The sequence below is a fragment of the Lithobates pipiens genome, unplaced genomic scaffold, assembly GCF_037356315.1.
Source record: "Lithobates pipiens isolate NorthernLeopardFrog02 unplaced genomic scaffold, aLitPip1_a1.2 Scaffold_22, whole genome shotgun sequence".
Lineage (NCBI taxonomy): Eukaryota > Metazoa > Chordata > Amphibia > Anura > Ranidae > Lithobates > Lithobates pipiens.
In genome coordinates this window covers 192,524,883-192,540,406 of record NW_027507784.1, presented here as the reverse complement: position 1 = coordinate 192,540,406, position 15,524 = coordinate 192,524,883, and the positions used below count along the sequence as shown (strand labels likewise).

General features: G+C 45.0%; 1 protein-coding gene across 1 annotated transcript in view; it reads left to right on the top strand.

Moving 5' to 3' along the window:
• The window catches only part of KPNA7 (karyopherin subunit alpha 7), a 98,094-nt gene extending 83,244 nt beyond the window's left edge, over positions 1 to 14,850 (top strand). The window contains exons 10-11 of the mRNA XM_077448762.1: positions 2,336 to 2,485; positions 14,682 to 14,850. Coding sequence (XP_077304888.1) covers positions 2,336 to 2,485; positions 14,682 to 14,777 — 246 coding nt within the window. The 3' untranslated portion in view covers positions 14,778 to 14,850. The remainder of the gene's footprint in view (positions 1 to 2,335; positions 2,486 to 14,681) is intronic.
• The last annotated feature ends 674 nt before the right edge of the window (positions 14,851 to 15,524 follow it).

Below are 15,524 nucleotides of genomic sequence, written 5' to 3'. Positions count from 1 at the left end.
ATCTCAGGCCAATGCGAAGGTGGTGGTTTCTCTCCTTGAACAGGCAAGATTAAGCGGACAGCCTGGACACACTAGCTCAGCCATGGACTTTCTGCTTGTGCTGCACCTTTCCCCCTTTTCAGATCATGTTGGTACTCAAACTGCAAAAGGAGGCTACAAGCATTATTTTGGTGGCTCTCTTGGCCAAAGAGGGCATGGTTTTTCAACTTTGCAGAAGATTGCAGTGGAACCCCACAGGCCATTTTGTAATGGAAGGAGCCAAACTTGTCGAGCATCTCAGATTGACAGCCTGGTTGTTTTGGTTTTGTGTTTTTGTTTTTGTTTCTCTTTCCAGAGTGAGTAGTGCAAAGAACTGACCTGGGTTTTCTACCAAAGGTTTTAGTATTTCACAGGCCACAGGAAATGGTTCTTCCAACCTTTTTGCCCTTCACCATCTGTCACTAAGGAAAGATCTTTTCATGGCCTGGATGTAAGATGGTCACGAATTCAGAAGAACAAATTGTTTGTTCATATTCTCAGGTTCGCGTAAAGGGTTTAGTGCCTCTAAAAACACCATAGGAAGATTGCTGCAAATGAAAATCAATGAAGCCTGCAAGGCTTCAGGGCTAGTGGCTCATTCAACCCAGGCAGTGGCAACGTCCTGGGTGGAACAAGCGGGGGTCTTCACCGGTACAAATCTGCAAGGCTACCTGGACGCGTTTTTCAACCTTCAACCGCCATTACAGGTTGGACTTGCTCTCAGCATCAGAGCAATCGTTTGGCAGGAAAGTCCTGCAGGCGGTGGTCCCTAGAATAAGTACTCTTATCTCCAGGTGCTGTCCTGAAAGAAAGGTGAGAACCTTAGGCAGTCTCAGGCTTCATTTCAACCACAATGGATAAGTTTGCTCCTTTCTCCAGTTCTGGTGCTGTGAGTATTGGCTTAGTTTATCCCCGCGCCCCCCCCAAAATCTCAGAATCCTTATAGCCCATGTTCTGTTTGCTGCTAGACTAGCTGTAAAAATGGAGCTCTGCTTCAAATCTTTCTAATGTTTAAATACACAATGCCAATATGAAGAACTGTTAGCTTAAAAGGAGCTCAGGGCAGACTACTTTTGCAAAAAAATTAAAACCCTTATGGTCACTGAACACATCGACCCTTTAACGCTAGATGGCATCTCTATCTATAGTTTTATATCTATGGTTTTATATTTATGGTTTTCTTTTCATTGGTGCACAAATGTACTGGTGTTCCCACCCCCCCTCCCCCCTTTATTTTTTTTTATTTTTTTTGATCACCCTCCTTTTTCTCCCATACCCTCTTCTTCTCTCTCCCTTCCCTCTTCATTCCTTCCCTATCCCCATGGCTACCGCAGTAGTCTTAGTTTTTTTTCTAGGAACCCTACGTGTTGATCCATCCAGTTACCTTGTTATGTTAAAGGTATCAGACACCTGTTTTTACCCTACATTTGTTTTTTGTTTTTTTTGTTGTTTTTATACTTGTGTATGTAAGAGTTTAGACTACAGATTTTGTTTTGCATATTTCCTTTTTGAGAACTTGTACAATGTCTGCTTTGTACTTTTTAATGTTTTCGATTTCAATAAAATCTATTGGGGGGGAGAGGAAACTAGGACTTTAGACCCCTTTCTCACTGGAGGTGTTTTTCAGGCACTACAGTGCTAAAAATAGCACCTGAAAAAAAGTGGCTCCATTCACTCCAGTGCAAAAGCCAGAGGGCTTTCACACTGGAGCTGTGCGCTGGCAGGGCGTCAGAAAAAGTCCTGCCAGCAGCTCCCCATGAAATCAATGGGGCAGTGTTGCTATACCGCTGGCAAAATGCTGCTGCAGTGTCATTTTACGTGCGGATTTAAGCCCTTTTCAGCTGCTAGCAGGGGGGGTTAAAACCACTGAATAGCGTTGCTAAAACTACTCTTAAAAATAGTGCCCCTTTAGCGCTGACACCCTAGACGTCAGTGTGAAAGGGCTCTTAAAGACAAAGGCATCAGTTGTGTCCAATCTTTTCTGTAATGAAACAATTGACAAGTGGATAGTAAAGCATTAGACAATGATTGCACACTTGGGTTAAGACAGCACAGCGATTTTAAAATGTTGCGATTCATGTTGCAGACAAGCTAGCCTGTGTTTTGCGGATACTTATGTGATTGCTTCCCATGTCTCTCTGAACCTCTCTGAAACCAATAAACTGCAAATCGTGTGTGTGTGTGTGTGTGTGTGTGTGTGTGTGTGTGTGTGTGTGTCCATGTTCCCATGAATTCTATAATGTATGGGTTTGACTTGGCAATTGTTTTTAGCGCAAACCTTTTATTTTTATTTATTTTTTTTTTCCTCTGCTTCTAGGCTGCAGAAAAACTGGGTGAGCTGGATAAACTATGTCTAGTTGTGGAAGAATTGGGAGGCCTAGAGAAAATGGAGGCTCTGCAAACCCATGAAAATCATATGGTTTACCATGCAGCCTCGGCTCTTATAGAAAAATACTTCTCTGGCGAGGTATGCTGTGATCTTTAAAATGGCTGTTACCCAATAGTGACAGATTGCAAAACTTTAAACGTTCATAGGGGCAGTGACATACATGCCATACGTTTTTGAGTTGGTGCCAATTCAAATACCAAAGTTGTACAAAATGGCTGCTTTTTTGCCTTGTAGCTTTGGGTGTGGGTTTCTTCTTGTAAAAAAAAAAAAAAAAAAAAAATAAAATTTCCATTTCATTCTCCAATAAGCACAGTAGGAGTCGGCACACCAGAAAGTTAAATGTAACATCTAATTTTCAACAGGAGTTAGTATAAAGCTATACACAGATACTAAACATGCTACAAGTGTAGTAAAATAACAATTGCACACATCTGATAGCAGAAAGATGGGGCATGCAGGTGACCCTTTTTTGAGGCAAAAACCTTTGATTCAAATGGTCTGTATATGCACACATTTCTGGTCTTTAGAGCTGCCTGTTTACTTCCACATATGGTGACATGCTGCGTAGTTGAACTCGTTATGCAGTTATCTTGATCAGTGCATTGTCAAACAAACCCCACTGGACTCATGACTGCTTGCCTGGAGTGTGACCTTCAGATACTGGGCTCTGCTTGTGGTCTCCAGTCTTTTTCCACTGTTAACTGCAGAGTGGTTTACAGATCCAGAGCTAGTTGACGGTCTCTAAGCTTCCTAATGAATATGCAATGTGGGTTGAGCATTGGGATCCATTATACTTTATTAAACTGCTAGTTTAAGAAACCACATGTGACATTGTAGTTTTTTTTGTTGTAAATGGACATCTTCATTGCAGGTGGGACAATTACTGAGTCTTTGATTTCACCATGCATGTTGGGCCAGTAAAGAGTATCACAAGCTTGTCTGTAGCATGCTTCACCACCAATATGGCTAGAGTGTATGTGTAATATATCTGTGCTCAGTGACTTTGGCACGTTGACTATTGGACCTTTTGTACAAGATGTTTTTTTGTATGCTGATCTCATCTGTAAAGTACCAGTATTGCCTTACAATTCCAGATACTGCCTTTTTCATCTGGCCACCCACTCAAAACAATACACTTCAAAGCTTGTAAAGTTACATCAATGTCAGTGTGCTGTATGAGTTGATGCAGTTGCTGATCTGTGACATTAAGAGAGCCCACTTGCTATCATCAGCAAAGAAATTTTGTTCCTGTTGCAGACAAATTGTACAATGCTCATGCTCACCTCCCAGGTGCCACATTATCTGACATAGCTCTGCTCAGGGTTTCGCCGATACATTAAACATCCTGGCATGTATACAACATTGAGGTTGCAATGTAAGCATCATGCTCTGCAAACGCTTGGGAGTGCACAAAAGGGGCTTTTTGAATATGACTATCAGAGGTTTGTGATCAGTCTCGGCTGTAATTGAATCCTGTCCATAAAGATGATGGAAATGCTGGCAAGCAAATACAATGCTTAAACATTCCTTCTCAATTTGAGCACGATTTTGCTCAGCTGAGTAAAGTGCTCTGGATGCATATGCAACTGGCTGACCTTTCTGTAAAAGGCAACAACCTACACAATTTTTACAGGAGTCGGTTTGTATCGTGACAGGCTTTGTGACATTATAGTATTTCAACACTGTGGCAGAGGTGTCCAAGCGTTCTATATCCTCTACTGCCCGGTCATGCTTGGGAAGCCGGTGCCAAACTGCATCTTTATCCAGAAGTTGCCTTAATGGCTCACACACCTCAGATAAGTGTGGCAGGAATTTTGCTAGGTATGTAACAAAGCCAATAAATCTCTGTACAGCTTTGGAATCGGTAGGCTGTGGCATGTCCACAATGGCTTTAATCTTATCTGGGTCAGCTTTTAAGCCTTGTGAAGACAGGATATGTCCATGGAAACTTCTTCCATATTGGACTGCAATTTCTTTACACTAAGCCTCAGCATCACCTGCCTACAATGATCCAGTAGCTCTATTTTTTCTTCATGGTCTTGCTCAGCCTCCTCTGTATTACTGCAGCCAACTATAAGAATGCTATTGGCTTAATTCCATGAAGACCACCTAATAGATCATGCTGCTTTCGCTGGTATACCTCAGGTGCTACAGAGACTCCAAATGGTAGTTTGAGCCATCTTTTTCTGCCCCAAGGAGTCCAGAACATGGTGGTGTAGCTACACAACTTTATTTTTTATTTTTTTATTTTTATTTTTTTCATCCAGTTGCACTGTAAAAACATCTCTAGCATCAACAAGTGTGAAGACGCATGCTTTAGTTTGTGCAAAATATCGAGTGTTGGCATTAAGTAGTGACAATTTCTGGGCCATATTCATAAACTTGGGATCAATGCATATTCTGGTCTTCTCAGGCTTTCTGATAACCATGTTACTGATCCAATCTGTAGGCTCTGATACGGAAGTTGGATGTCCTTCAGCTTCATATTTATCTAATTGAGCTTCTTTAACCTGAGGCTCAATGGTGATGGGCACATTGCGTGGGGCACATTGTACAGGTTGAATGGTAGGATAAAGCTCAAGATGAACCTCTCCTGGAACAAAGGCTATTGAGCACTCAAACCCATCACTATAGGTGTGAAGAATTTGCTGTTTTGTCAGTGGCCTAGTCAGATTGTGCAGGCTGATGATCGACATTGTGTAACTCAGCAGGAATGGTGAACAGCATCAGTCCAAGGCACTCACATGTTGAACCTGATAATGGCAGTTTCTGATCTGCATCAACAGTCTCCAAATTCAGTTTGTGTATACAATAATGTATGCTGCATTCTGTTAGGAATAGCCCCAATGATTCCATTAGTTCCCCTGAATACAACTTTAGTTTGGTGCTACTAGGCTGAAGGGGTGCTCTGGGTGCCGGTTTCATTTTGTCCTTTATACTCATGACATCACATGTTGCACCCGAGTCCAGCTGGCAGGGTTAGATTATATATTTTTAATCTGAGGACTTAAAACCTTTTTTTTTTTTGCCCTTTGTGTTTACAGCACCAATTCATTCTGAGGAGTAAACCATATCAGTGTTAAGCAGGTTTGCGTCCTCCGGATCTTACGTTTGTTCAATTGTATGCAGCTTCCATTTTACTGGAGAGACACTCTTGCAAAGTAATTTGGTTTACCACATGCAGTACAGATTTTCCCATATGCAGGACACTTTTCTTTCTTTTACATGCACATTGCTGCAATACTTGATGCAGGCTTCCTCCCAGGTGAGTTGTGTAGGTCACCCTTGTGCTGAAACTTATGCTGGTGGTTATTGAAGATTTGCAGTTTAGAGGCTGCATTGCTATTGTCAGTTTATCCTGCTTCATAGCTTTCATATGTTTGTCAGTAAGTTCTGCAGTGCAATATCTCAATTGCTGTTTGTAGATCTAAATCATGTTTCCTCAATAAGTGGCAGCGTGTGCTTTCACTGGTGATGACCAAAACTATTTTATCACAAATCTGAGAGCCATACTCACAGCTTGCAGCTTTTTCTTGTAGCCATGTGACAAACCGGTCTAGTGATTCAGTCTTGCTTACAGCAGCCAAATATATATATCTTTCATATGACTGTTTTTAGAGGGTCTGAAGAAAGCTAATGCATCCAGAATGGTTTTGGTGTCACACTTTTGCTCCTCTGTGAGGTTCAGATTATGCTTTTAAACATGGAGGCATTCACTGCCCATCACCCTTCTCAGTGTGGCTGCTTGCACTGCTGCAGGCTTTAACCCTGTGGCTAGGGAGTAGTTCTCAAACTCTGCCCTGAAGCTGTCCCAGTTACTGCTGACATCTCCACTCACCCTCATTGCCTTAGGCAGTGGAATGCTGTTGGCTGCCATGCAGCTGTTTTCCTTGCTGCAAATACTCTGCATCCAGGACAGGACTGCACTTGTCAGGAGGCACAGTTCTTTCCCAAGAACACTCTCATCAAGGCTAGCAGGCTCTCGGCATCAAGTGTGTAGAAAGAGCATGGATCCGGAAATCTTCTGACTTCATGTTTGATGGGATATATTTAAAGAGACAGCACAAACTGTTACTGTACAGAAGCCATATTTACTACAGGAAACAGGTGAAGTACAACAGATAAACCATAGTTGTAGTCAGTCTTCAAGCGGTAAATGCGATACTCCTAAGAACCAAGGCCTGAGGCGTGCCTTGGCCTAGCTGGTCAGTATGCCTGAAAAGAGGGCAAAAAGACACACAAATTTTAGGTGAAGAAGGGAAGGTAATGAACCATCACGGATAATAGCGTGCGCCCGGACGGCAACAGCAAGTATCCAGCAAGCATCCAGAAAGTATCCGCTGACTCCTGACTTGGTGATGAGAAGGAACCCCCTATAGAACCTGCGAAACTACCCCGAACCCAATTGACCATCCCCTGAAATATTGAAATTAGTCCGATGCCCGAGACACCCAGACCCGAGAATGAAGTGCTTGTGAAATGAGGATACGTGGGGGAAAGGAACAAGGCCTGGCCTGAGGAGCCTCTGCAAATGATGGTGAAATACTTCAACGAACACCAGTGACAATAGCTCAGAGCCATACCCCCCCCCCCCCCCAACCCCAGGCCTACCCAAACTTGCTCTGGGAAAGTGAGAGGGCGAGTGGCAAAAAAAGACCACTAGCAGGAGTGTGAAAATCTGGATACCTGATGGATGTGATGGAGTAAGCGGATCAGGCCCATGTACCATGGTAATGACATTGTCAAACGTGGAGAAACCATGCCAGACACGGGACCCTGGTCCTACCAGATACAATCGGGTCATGCTTCAGCCTGAGACCTAACAGCTGAGTCAGAATCCTGAACCGAGAAAGAAGGCCTGACTCCATCCCGGGGGAAATGGTCCCATGGCATGATAGACATACCCAAGGTGACTGAAGCCCCCTCTACTTGGAACAGGCTGGGGATCAGAAAAAACAACTGGACTGACGTCCCCAAGTAGAACTTAAGGTAATGAGTTAGACAGACAAGATCAGAGCCAAGAGTGGAATCCAGAATCATTGTGATGTCTGCCCAAGGGCTGTCACGGGGGCGTGGCATAGCACACACCCTGAGAGAGACTGCAACCCTGGGCGGTAACCAGGGCCTCAACCCAACAGGACATCAACTGAAGAAAAATTTGCGACTGCTTCTGACCCAAAAGTGAGCCCAGTGGCAAAACTACATCAGCACCAATCAACAAGCCCCCAACAATGGCCGGGCTGATGAAAGTGAGTGCAAGCATGGTTGCTAGCAGTATGGATGCCAAGACGGCCCAACCGGAAACGCAAACTAGAGAAATGAGACGAGACATGAGAGCAACAATGCCCCCCCTGCCTAATTAAACATGAGCAGAAATGACAATACCACTGCACGTGAATGACCCTGACGACGAAACTCCCCACCCCCCCATGTGAGTGGTAAGTGAGCCTGAGTAACCTGCAGCGCAGATGCAGGTAATTAACTGAACTCAGGGCTAGTGTACCCACAGGCCGTGGTCGGTGGTAGTATGGATGTGGTGAATGCACATGCATCGTATGACGAATTGTATACGGACGAGAAGATCGTGGACATCAATTAACAAACGAAACCTCAGCCCGTATGGATCTGTAGATGTGACAGATCCTGACGTGTAAGCCCTAGCTACCTGACCCAGGTACAAACATGACAGACACGATGGGACATGATAAACGAAGACAAAGGGCTACCATAGTATGCCATCAAGGCTGAAATACTATGACACATGCATGGCAGCAACACAAAGACCTCAACGCTATGACAAACGCTGAAAATGAATGCCGATGCAGAAACGTAGAGACAGAAATCTAGGGGCAGAACGCAATGACTGCAAAACAGAGAAACGCTGAGGCATAAATGCAATGCCAGAAATCCTGGGCAGTAACGCTATAACAGAAATTCTGAGACAGCGAAGCAACAGCAGAATCCTGGCCGGAAATGCAATGACCGAAAACACGCTGAGACTGAATGCTGAGACAGAAATGCAAAGACAGAAATCCTGAGGCAGAAACGCTATGACCGAAATGCTAAGACTGAATGCCGTGCCAGAACACAGACTGAACGCAGAACCTGAATTAATGAGACTGACGCTGGGGCAGAACACTATGACAGAAAAGCACGCAATGACAGAATCTGGGGAAGAACACTAACAGAAATACTGGGGTAGAGGTGCAAAGACAGAAATGCTTGGGCAGAATGCTATGACAAATGCTGGGGCAGACCACTGACTGAATCCTGGTGTCAAACACTGACGTCAACCCTGGGGCAGAAACGCTGGACAGAATCCTGGGGCTGAACGCCATGATGAAACCCTTGTGATTGACAAGGTGGGTGCCTGGAATTCTCCCCCCCCCCCCCCCCCCCATGGGTACCGGGAGGTGAGCAGGCAGGTGAGTGCCCCCCCCCAAGAGAACTGGGAAGCTTGCGGGCATCCCCTCCCTGGAGCAAAGCATGAGTTCCCAGGAGGTGAACTGGCTGGCAAGTGGGTGTAGGGTAGCTGAGAAGACGCGCCCCCCCCCATGAGTGCCGGGAGAAGCGGGGGGGCCCCCTGCGGTGGCAGGAAACACAGGGGTGGAAGGGAGAAGTGGGTGATGGCCCCCCTAAATGTGGGGCATGAGCCCAGCAAAAATGCTGAGTGGACAGACAACACCCCCCACCCCCACATTAACACGGGTGGCACCCTGGCCAGACTGAGCCCAGGCAGTTGGAAAAGAGGTGAATGAATGGCATGACCACCACCCCCCCCCCCCCCCCCCCACATGATCGCCGGAGAAACGGGCGGCTGCACACTGGCCAACCAGAGCAGAGGGGAGAGCAAGGTGGAGGACGACCAATCACCTCCCCCTGGCGGAATACCAGGAGAAGCAGGCGGGCTGTTTGCAGGAGAGCTGAGGGGAGAGTGTGGGTGGAGAACTGGTCCCCCTGGCATAAACGCCACACCGGAGCTGTGAGATGGAGGATGGCTGGCTGGACTAAAACTCTCCCCCCCCCCCCGGCATGAGCGCTGGGAAAAGCAGGCGGGCTGCACGCTGGCCACACGGAGCTTGGACGAAAGGAAGGAAATACGGGCTGACGCCACCCCCCTGCTCCCCCGCCATGAACGCCGCGAGCAGCGGGTGGGATGTATGCTGGCCAGATGGAGCAGAGGGGAGAGAGGATGAGGATGCTCCCCTGGCACCCCCCTCCCATGAGGCTGGAACATGGCCGTAAGGAAGGATGGGCAGGGCGGCCCTAATGGAACCCAGGGATGACGGGGCAGACAAGGAACAGCCACCCCCAGAAATCCCGACAACATTAGCCCTGACAGGAGGATTAAATAGCCCTCTCAGGCTCCTCCTACAAATACAGGCTGGCATATGGCCAGCCTTACAACTTGCATTTAAAGAAACATATCATCCATAACCATATTCCACATGGTTGGAAAACTAAAGTGCATCAACTGCAGTGTCCCATGAACCCCATGCTTGCATTTTACATTTTTTTTTTTTTTTTTTTTTTTTTTTTCCTGAGACCTAGCATCGCCCAGCGTTCTCCTAGACCATGTTCACATAAGACATTTCAATGGCCTGTGCAGAGATGTGTCCACTGGCAGTGATGCACAGGTGTTGCCTACATCCCTATGCCAGCAGTCCCATAATTCTGTTGGGATGCAGTGTCTGCAAGGACACAGCTGCTGCTCCCAATGTGCCATCAGTGTGGGCGCATGGCTCTAAAAGCACCTGCATGGATAGCCACTGTTCTCTAGGTGATATATCTATGCAGCCCTGAATCCCAATAAACAATAGGACTGCCAGCACAGGGTTGAATACACCTGTGCATCACTGTGCTAGTAATCATAGCCTTTGCACAGGACTAAGGCTTTACTTGTGAAAGCATTCATCTTTTTTTCCTTTGTTGGCCTTTACTGCCTTCTGCCGTCACCTGGATACAGTTAGCCCAAATGCCTAAGGGACAGGCATTTAGCCAAGTACACAATGTATTTTAACTGGTGTACTCAAAACCTCACAAAGTTGTCAAGTGGTGCAACATGTATCTGAAGAACAAGGGGGTTTGTCCCACTGCATCGGGCCTCTCCAGCTTACAATCCACAAATGGTTCCAAGGCAGCCTGTTATGCTCCTTCCTCAGACCAGACACATTTCTGCAGAGGACAATGACCAGGCTTTCTTAGTCTTCTAATGAAGGTGCCCAAGCCCCCCCCCCCCCCCCCCCCCTCTGCTTTATCCAGGTAAGAGTTCTTGGCAGATCTGATTATCTTTATGGGCCAAATTGGTAAATATGATCACTGACTTAGAATGCAGAAGCTGTAAACTTTTGTGCCTTCCCCTGCATAATCATGTGACATGCATGCAGCTTCTGAACCTGTTGCAAAAGCGCTATCTACAGTAAATCTTGACAGAGGACTGGTATTAAGGAACTGTGCAACAGCCACCATAGCTTTCAGGCTTAGACCATATAAACACTAGAACATTCCATTGGCCTTTAGCTTCTACTAGTGCTGTTTACCAGTTGGGTATTTTTGAATGCTTCATCATTAAAGGATTCAATTGAAGTTTTTTTTTTTGCTAGCAGCAAAAAATGAATTGCAACCTGACTAACCTTTAAAATTCCCATAAGATTTGACAGGCTGGCATAAAGATTTAAAGATCCTGCTAATATTCTTGCAGAGCACTTGATGCTTATGACATGTGGATTGGCTGATTGATATTTTCAGTCTTGCCTTCCCAAAGGTTTCCTGCCTGAATATGCATCACATGCTCTGCTGTTCTGCAGATCACTTTTAACCAATATAAATTCTTGCTCTGCATGTCTTTTGATGGCAAACATCTGCTTCTCTGGACACCCTCATACAAGATGTCACTGAGGGTAAAAGTACTCATTTGCCCCAGCAAAAGCTTGGGCTCCATTTGGGAAAAGCTCCTTTCTCTGGCCTCTATGGACATCAAGAATGCATACTTGTAGATCTCTTTTCAGTACCTCCAATACTACCGCTATTTGGGAAGTCAACCTTTTTTAGCTTGAGGTCTTCTGCACCCTGTGCTCACCAAGGCATTGGTACCTGTGTGTCTTATTATGGTCTCAGAGCATTCCCATCATGGGATATCTGGTTATGACCTGTCCCTCAGATCCAAACATTGTGACTTAAAGTAAAATGTGTAAAAATATATTGGTCATTGCTTCCCTGAGACACCCCAAACTAGGATTGGCAGGGAACAGGCCTCCTTGAAATGCCAATTGGCCCAGCTGGTGATTTGTCGGATGGAAGAACTGGAGATGGAGCACTAGATTGTCGGGGCCCTTGAGGGTGCCCCCCAATCCAGGAGGCAGGGGTGGTGGTGACCTTGGGCCTGAGGTTTCGGGTGCAGGACAGAGCCTTTCTGGAAAGCAAGAAGGGTCTGGACAGGAGACGGAGGAACCAGAAGACAACAGAAGCTAGTGTTACCAGGCAAGTCTTCAGGCGGAAACCACCAGTCTCAGCCAGGGGGGCTGGGGAGGCACCCCTGAGAGGACTGGGGGAGTGCAGTCTGGTGCAGAGTCACCAGTGTGGAGTTGGGCAGCTGCAGTCTGGAGGGCTGGCAGGGCCTGTTGAGGGCTGACTGGGAGCAGTAGTCCTCCATAGGACAGCTAGCACTAAAGACTTTCTATTTTTGCTGCATAAAAAGGGCCCTGCCTGCAAATAGCAGTTGCTAAGGCCTGACAGTCAGCGTTGGGCCTTACCATGTGCTAGCTGTGCCTGGAAGTGAAGTGTTTGGGGCCTATTTCAGGAGTGACTGGTACCGCTATATAGGTGTAGCACTAAAAGAATAAAGCTATTAAAATCGTATGACATTGCATTTCATACTATTGTAAAGTGCCGTTTTTGTTGGTGTTCATAGAACTGCAAAAAAACTGTCCATTTATCTGGTGCATATGCTTGTTGTGAAATGCTTTTTTCTTCAGCGTGTTTCACTTCCAGTGCTTGTGCATACTCCTTCCACCTTTTCTTTGTTAATCACTCAAGAATAGATAACCCCTTATAAATGAAGGTCTCAAGTGCTTATGTACAAGCGGCCTCTTCAGTAATTCTCACAGAGAAAGTGGAAGGAGCCTGTCTGTCATTCAGATCTCCACCTCCTTTCTGATGTACTTAACCACTTGCTTACTGGGCACTTAAACACCCTTCCTGCCCAGACCAATTTTCAGCTTTCAGCGCTCTCACACTTTGGCAATTACTCAGTAATGCGACACTGCACCCAAATTTTTTGTCCTTTTTTTTTTTTTTTTTCCCCACAAATAGAGCTTTCTTTTGGTGGTATCTGATCACCTCTGGGGTTTTTATTTTTTGCGCTATAAATGAAAGACTGAAAACTTTGAAAACGCATATTTCCTTGTTTCTGTGACAATTATGCAAATTATAAATTTTTCTTTATAAATTTTGGCCACAATTTATACTGCTACGTATCTTTGGTAAAAATAACCCAAATTAGTGGTTATTTGGTCTTTGTGAAAGTTAGAGTCTACAAGCTGTGGTGCGAATCGCACAAAATTGATTACACCTGATGTACTGGTGGTCTATCTCACTTATTGTGACCCAAACAAGTCAGCAAAGTACAAATGCCCCCCAAATGACCCCTTTTTGGAAAGTAGACATTCCAAGGTATTTAGTAAGAGGCATGGTGAGCTTTTTTATTTTTTATTTATTTTTTTCCCCACAATTCTTTACAAAATTAAGATTTTTCTTTTCTTTTTTTTTTTTTTTCTTTCTTTTTTTTTCCACAAAATTGTCATTGTAATAGGTTATTTCTCACATGGCATGTGTATACCACAAATAACACCCCCAAAAAAATTCTGCTCCTCCTCCTGAGTATTACAATACCACATGTGTGGGACTTTTTCACAGCCTGGCCACATAGAGGCCCAACATGCAGGGAACGCCATCAGGTGTTCTAGGAGCATAAATTACACATCTAACTTGTTGACTACCTATTACATTTTTGAAGGCCCTGGAGCACCAGGACAATGACAGATGGCACTAATATGTGGCACTGATGACAGTACTAACAGGTGGCACTGGGGCGGATGGCACTTTTATTTATTTATTTATTTATTTATTTTTTTCCCCCACACTTACGGCCGCTGCAGCTGTTCATCTCTCCCTCCTCACACGCTGTCTGTGTGAGGAAGAGCGGCGCTGCGAGATTATCTCATGTTTACATATGAGATCGTCTCACATTGGACACGCCGATCGCGCTGTAAACGGCCGCTGTGATTGGCCGTTTACAGCAATCTGTGTTTTGCCTGTCTCCGGGGGACACGGCAAACAGAACTTCCCCGATGCGCGCCCGTGGCGGCATGCATTGCGGAAGTAAACACCAGGACGTCCAGGCACGGCCACCCGGACGAAAGCGCCTGCTCTACGACTGTCATTTGGCTATAGGGCGGGCGCGAGGAGGTTAACTTTATTTTTCCATTATCACCAGGTTCCAGATCATAGTATAGACAGACAAGTAATGGTGTGATGCTGTTTATTTTTTATATAAAAAAAAATTGCTCGCTCACATGTGACACACGGAAGTATGATGGAGCTATGCATACTACGTCACTTCTGCTGTAGTGGAGCATGCGGCCATATTAGAAAAGATGCCAATAGAAAACATTGATGCCCGATCTGTCACATGTGGGTGAGCAAGCAATTCGTTTTTGTGGCTTTAAATTAAAAAGATGGTATCTCACGATTGCTACCCTTTTTGTACTTTGATCTGGAACCTGGTGATAATGAAGGAATAATGTTGGAGGTATATTTGGGGAGGCGGAGGCCTGGATGAGGGGCAGCTTGTACCGGAGTGCTTGAACCCTTATTTCCTAAGGGGTCATCTTATTGGAGAGTTTCTTATAGGGATAGGTGGAAGGAGTCTATGTGCAAGTAGAGTTTGAGAGTAAATTGGACCACATGCCAGTGAAGAAAAAGCACTTTATTGGAGGTAAATTTCTCAAGAACTCCACACTTTGATCTGTGTTTTTGTTTAGAATGAGCTGTAAAAGAAATGGCTGCAGATAAATAGGTATGCTTTCACCTGGCAAAATACTACAAATATTCAGCAGTATTGTGCGCTTCTGCACCACTACATTTTTGGCCACACACCCACCCCCTCCTGGAAGCACCTATCCATACATTTTTTTTTTTTTTTTTTGTCAGGAATTAGAAATGGTTCAATGAAAATGCAAGTTTTCTCACCAGTTTGTATATCTTTTGTTTTTAGGATGTGAGCGACACTGCTGTCCTGGAACCAGAAGCCACTAAAGAAAAATATGCATTTCATGCACCAAATGTACCAAAGGAGGCTTTCAAATTCTGATGCAGGAGGGTCTGGGAAAAGGTCAAAAGCTGGGAATTGTAACTTTAAAGTCACAATAAAAGCAATATTTGTATATTTGTCTGTTCACTTCTTATTTACAAATAGAGATGAGCTTCGAGTCGAACTCATGCTTAACTCGAACATTGCCTGTTCAGCGAACAGTGAACAATTTGGGATGTTCCGGCTTTTCGAATTTGCCGCGAACACCCTATACAAGTCTATGGGAGAAATCTAAAGTGCTAATTTTAAAGGGTAATATGCAGGTTACTGTCCTAAAGTGTTTGGGGACCTGGGTCCTGCCCCAGGGGACATGGATCAATGCAAAAAAGCTTTAAAAACTGTAGTTTTTTTTTCAGGAGCAGTGATTTTAATAATGATTAAAGTGAAACAAAATTGTAATAGTAATATAATTGAAATTAAGTGCAATATTCCTTTAAATGTGGTACCTGGGGGGGGGGGGGGGGGGTGTATAGTATGCCTGTGAAGGGGCGCATATTTCCCGTGCTTAGAACTGTCCTTGCACAAAGTGTCATTTGTGCAGGAAAGTCTTTTAAAATCACTTGCGGCTATATTGTCGGCTCCCGTAATATGGAGAACACTCAATGACTGTTCTCTGTATTAGCCGACAATTCATTCATTCATTGATTAAAAAAAAAAAAAGCGTGGGGGTTCCCCTAAATTCAATTACCAGGCCCTTCAGGTCTGAGATGGATATTAAGGGGAACCCCATATCAAATTTAAAAAAAA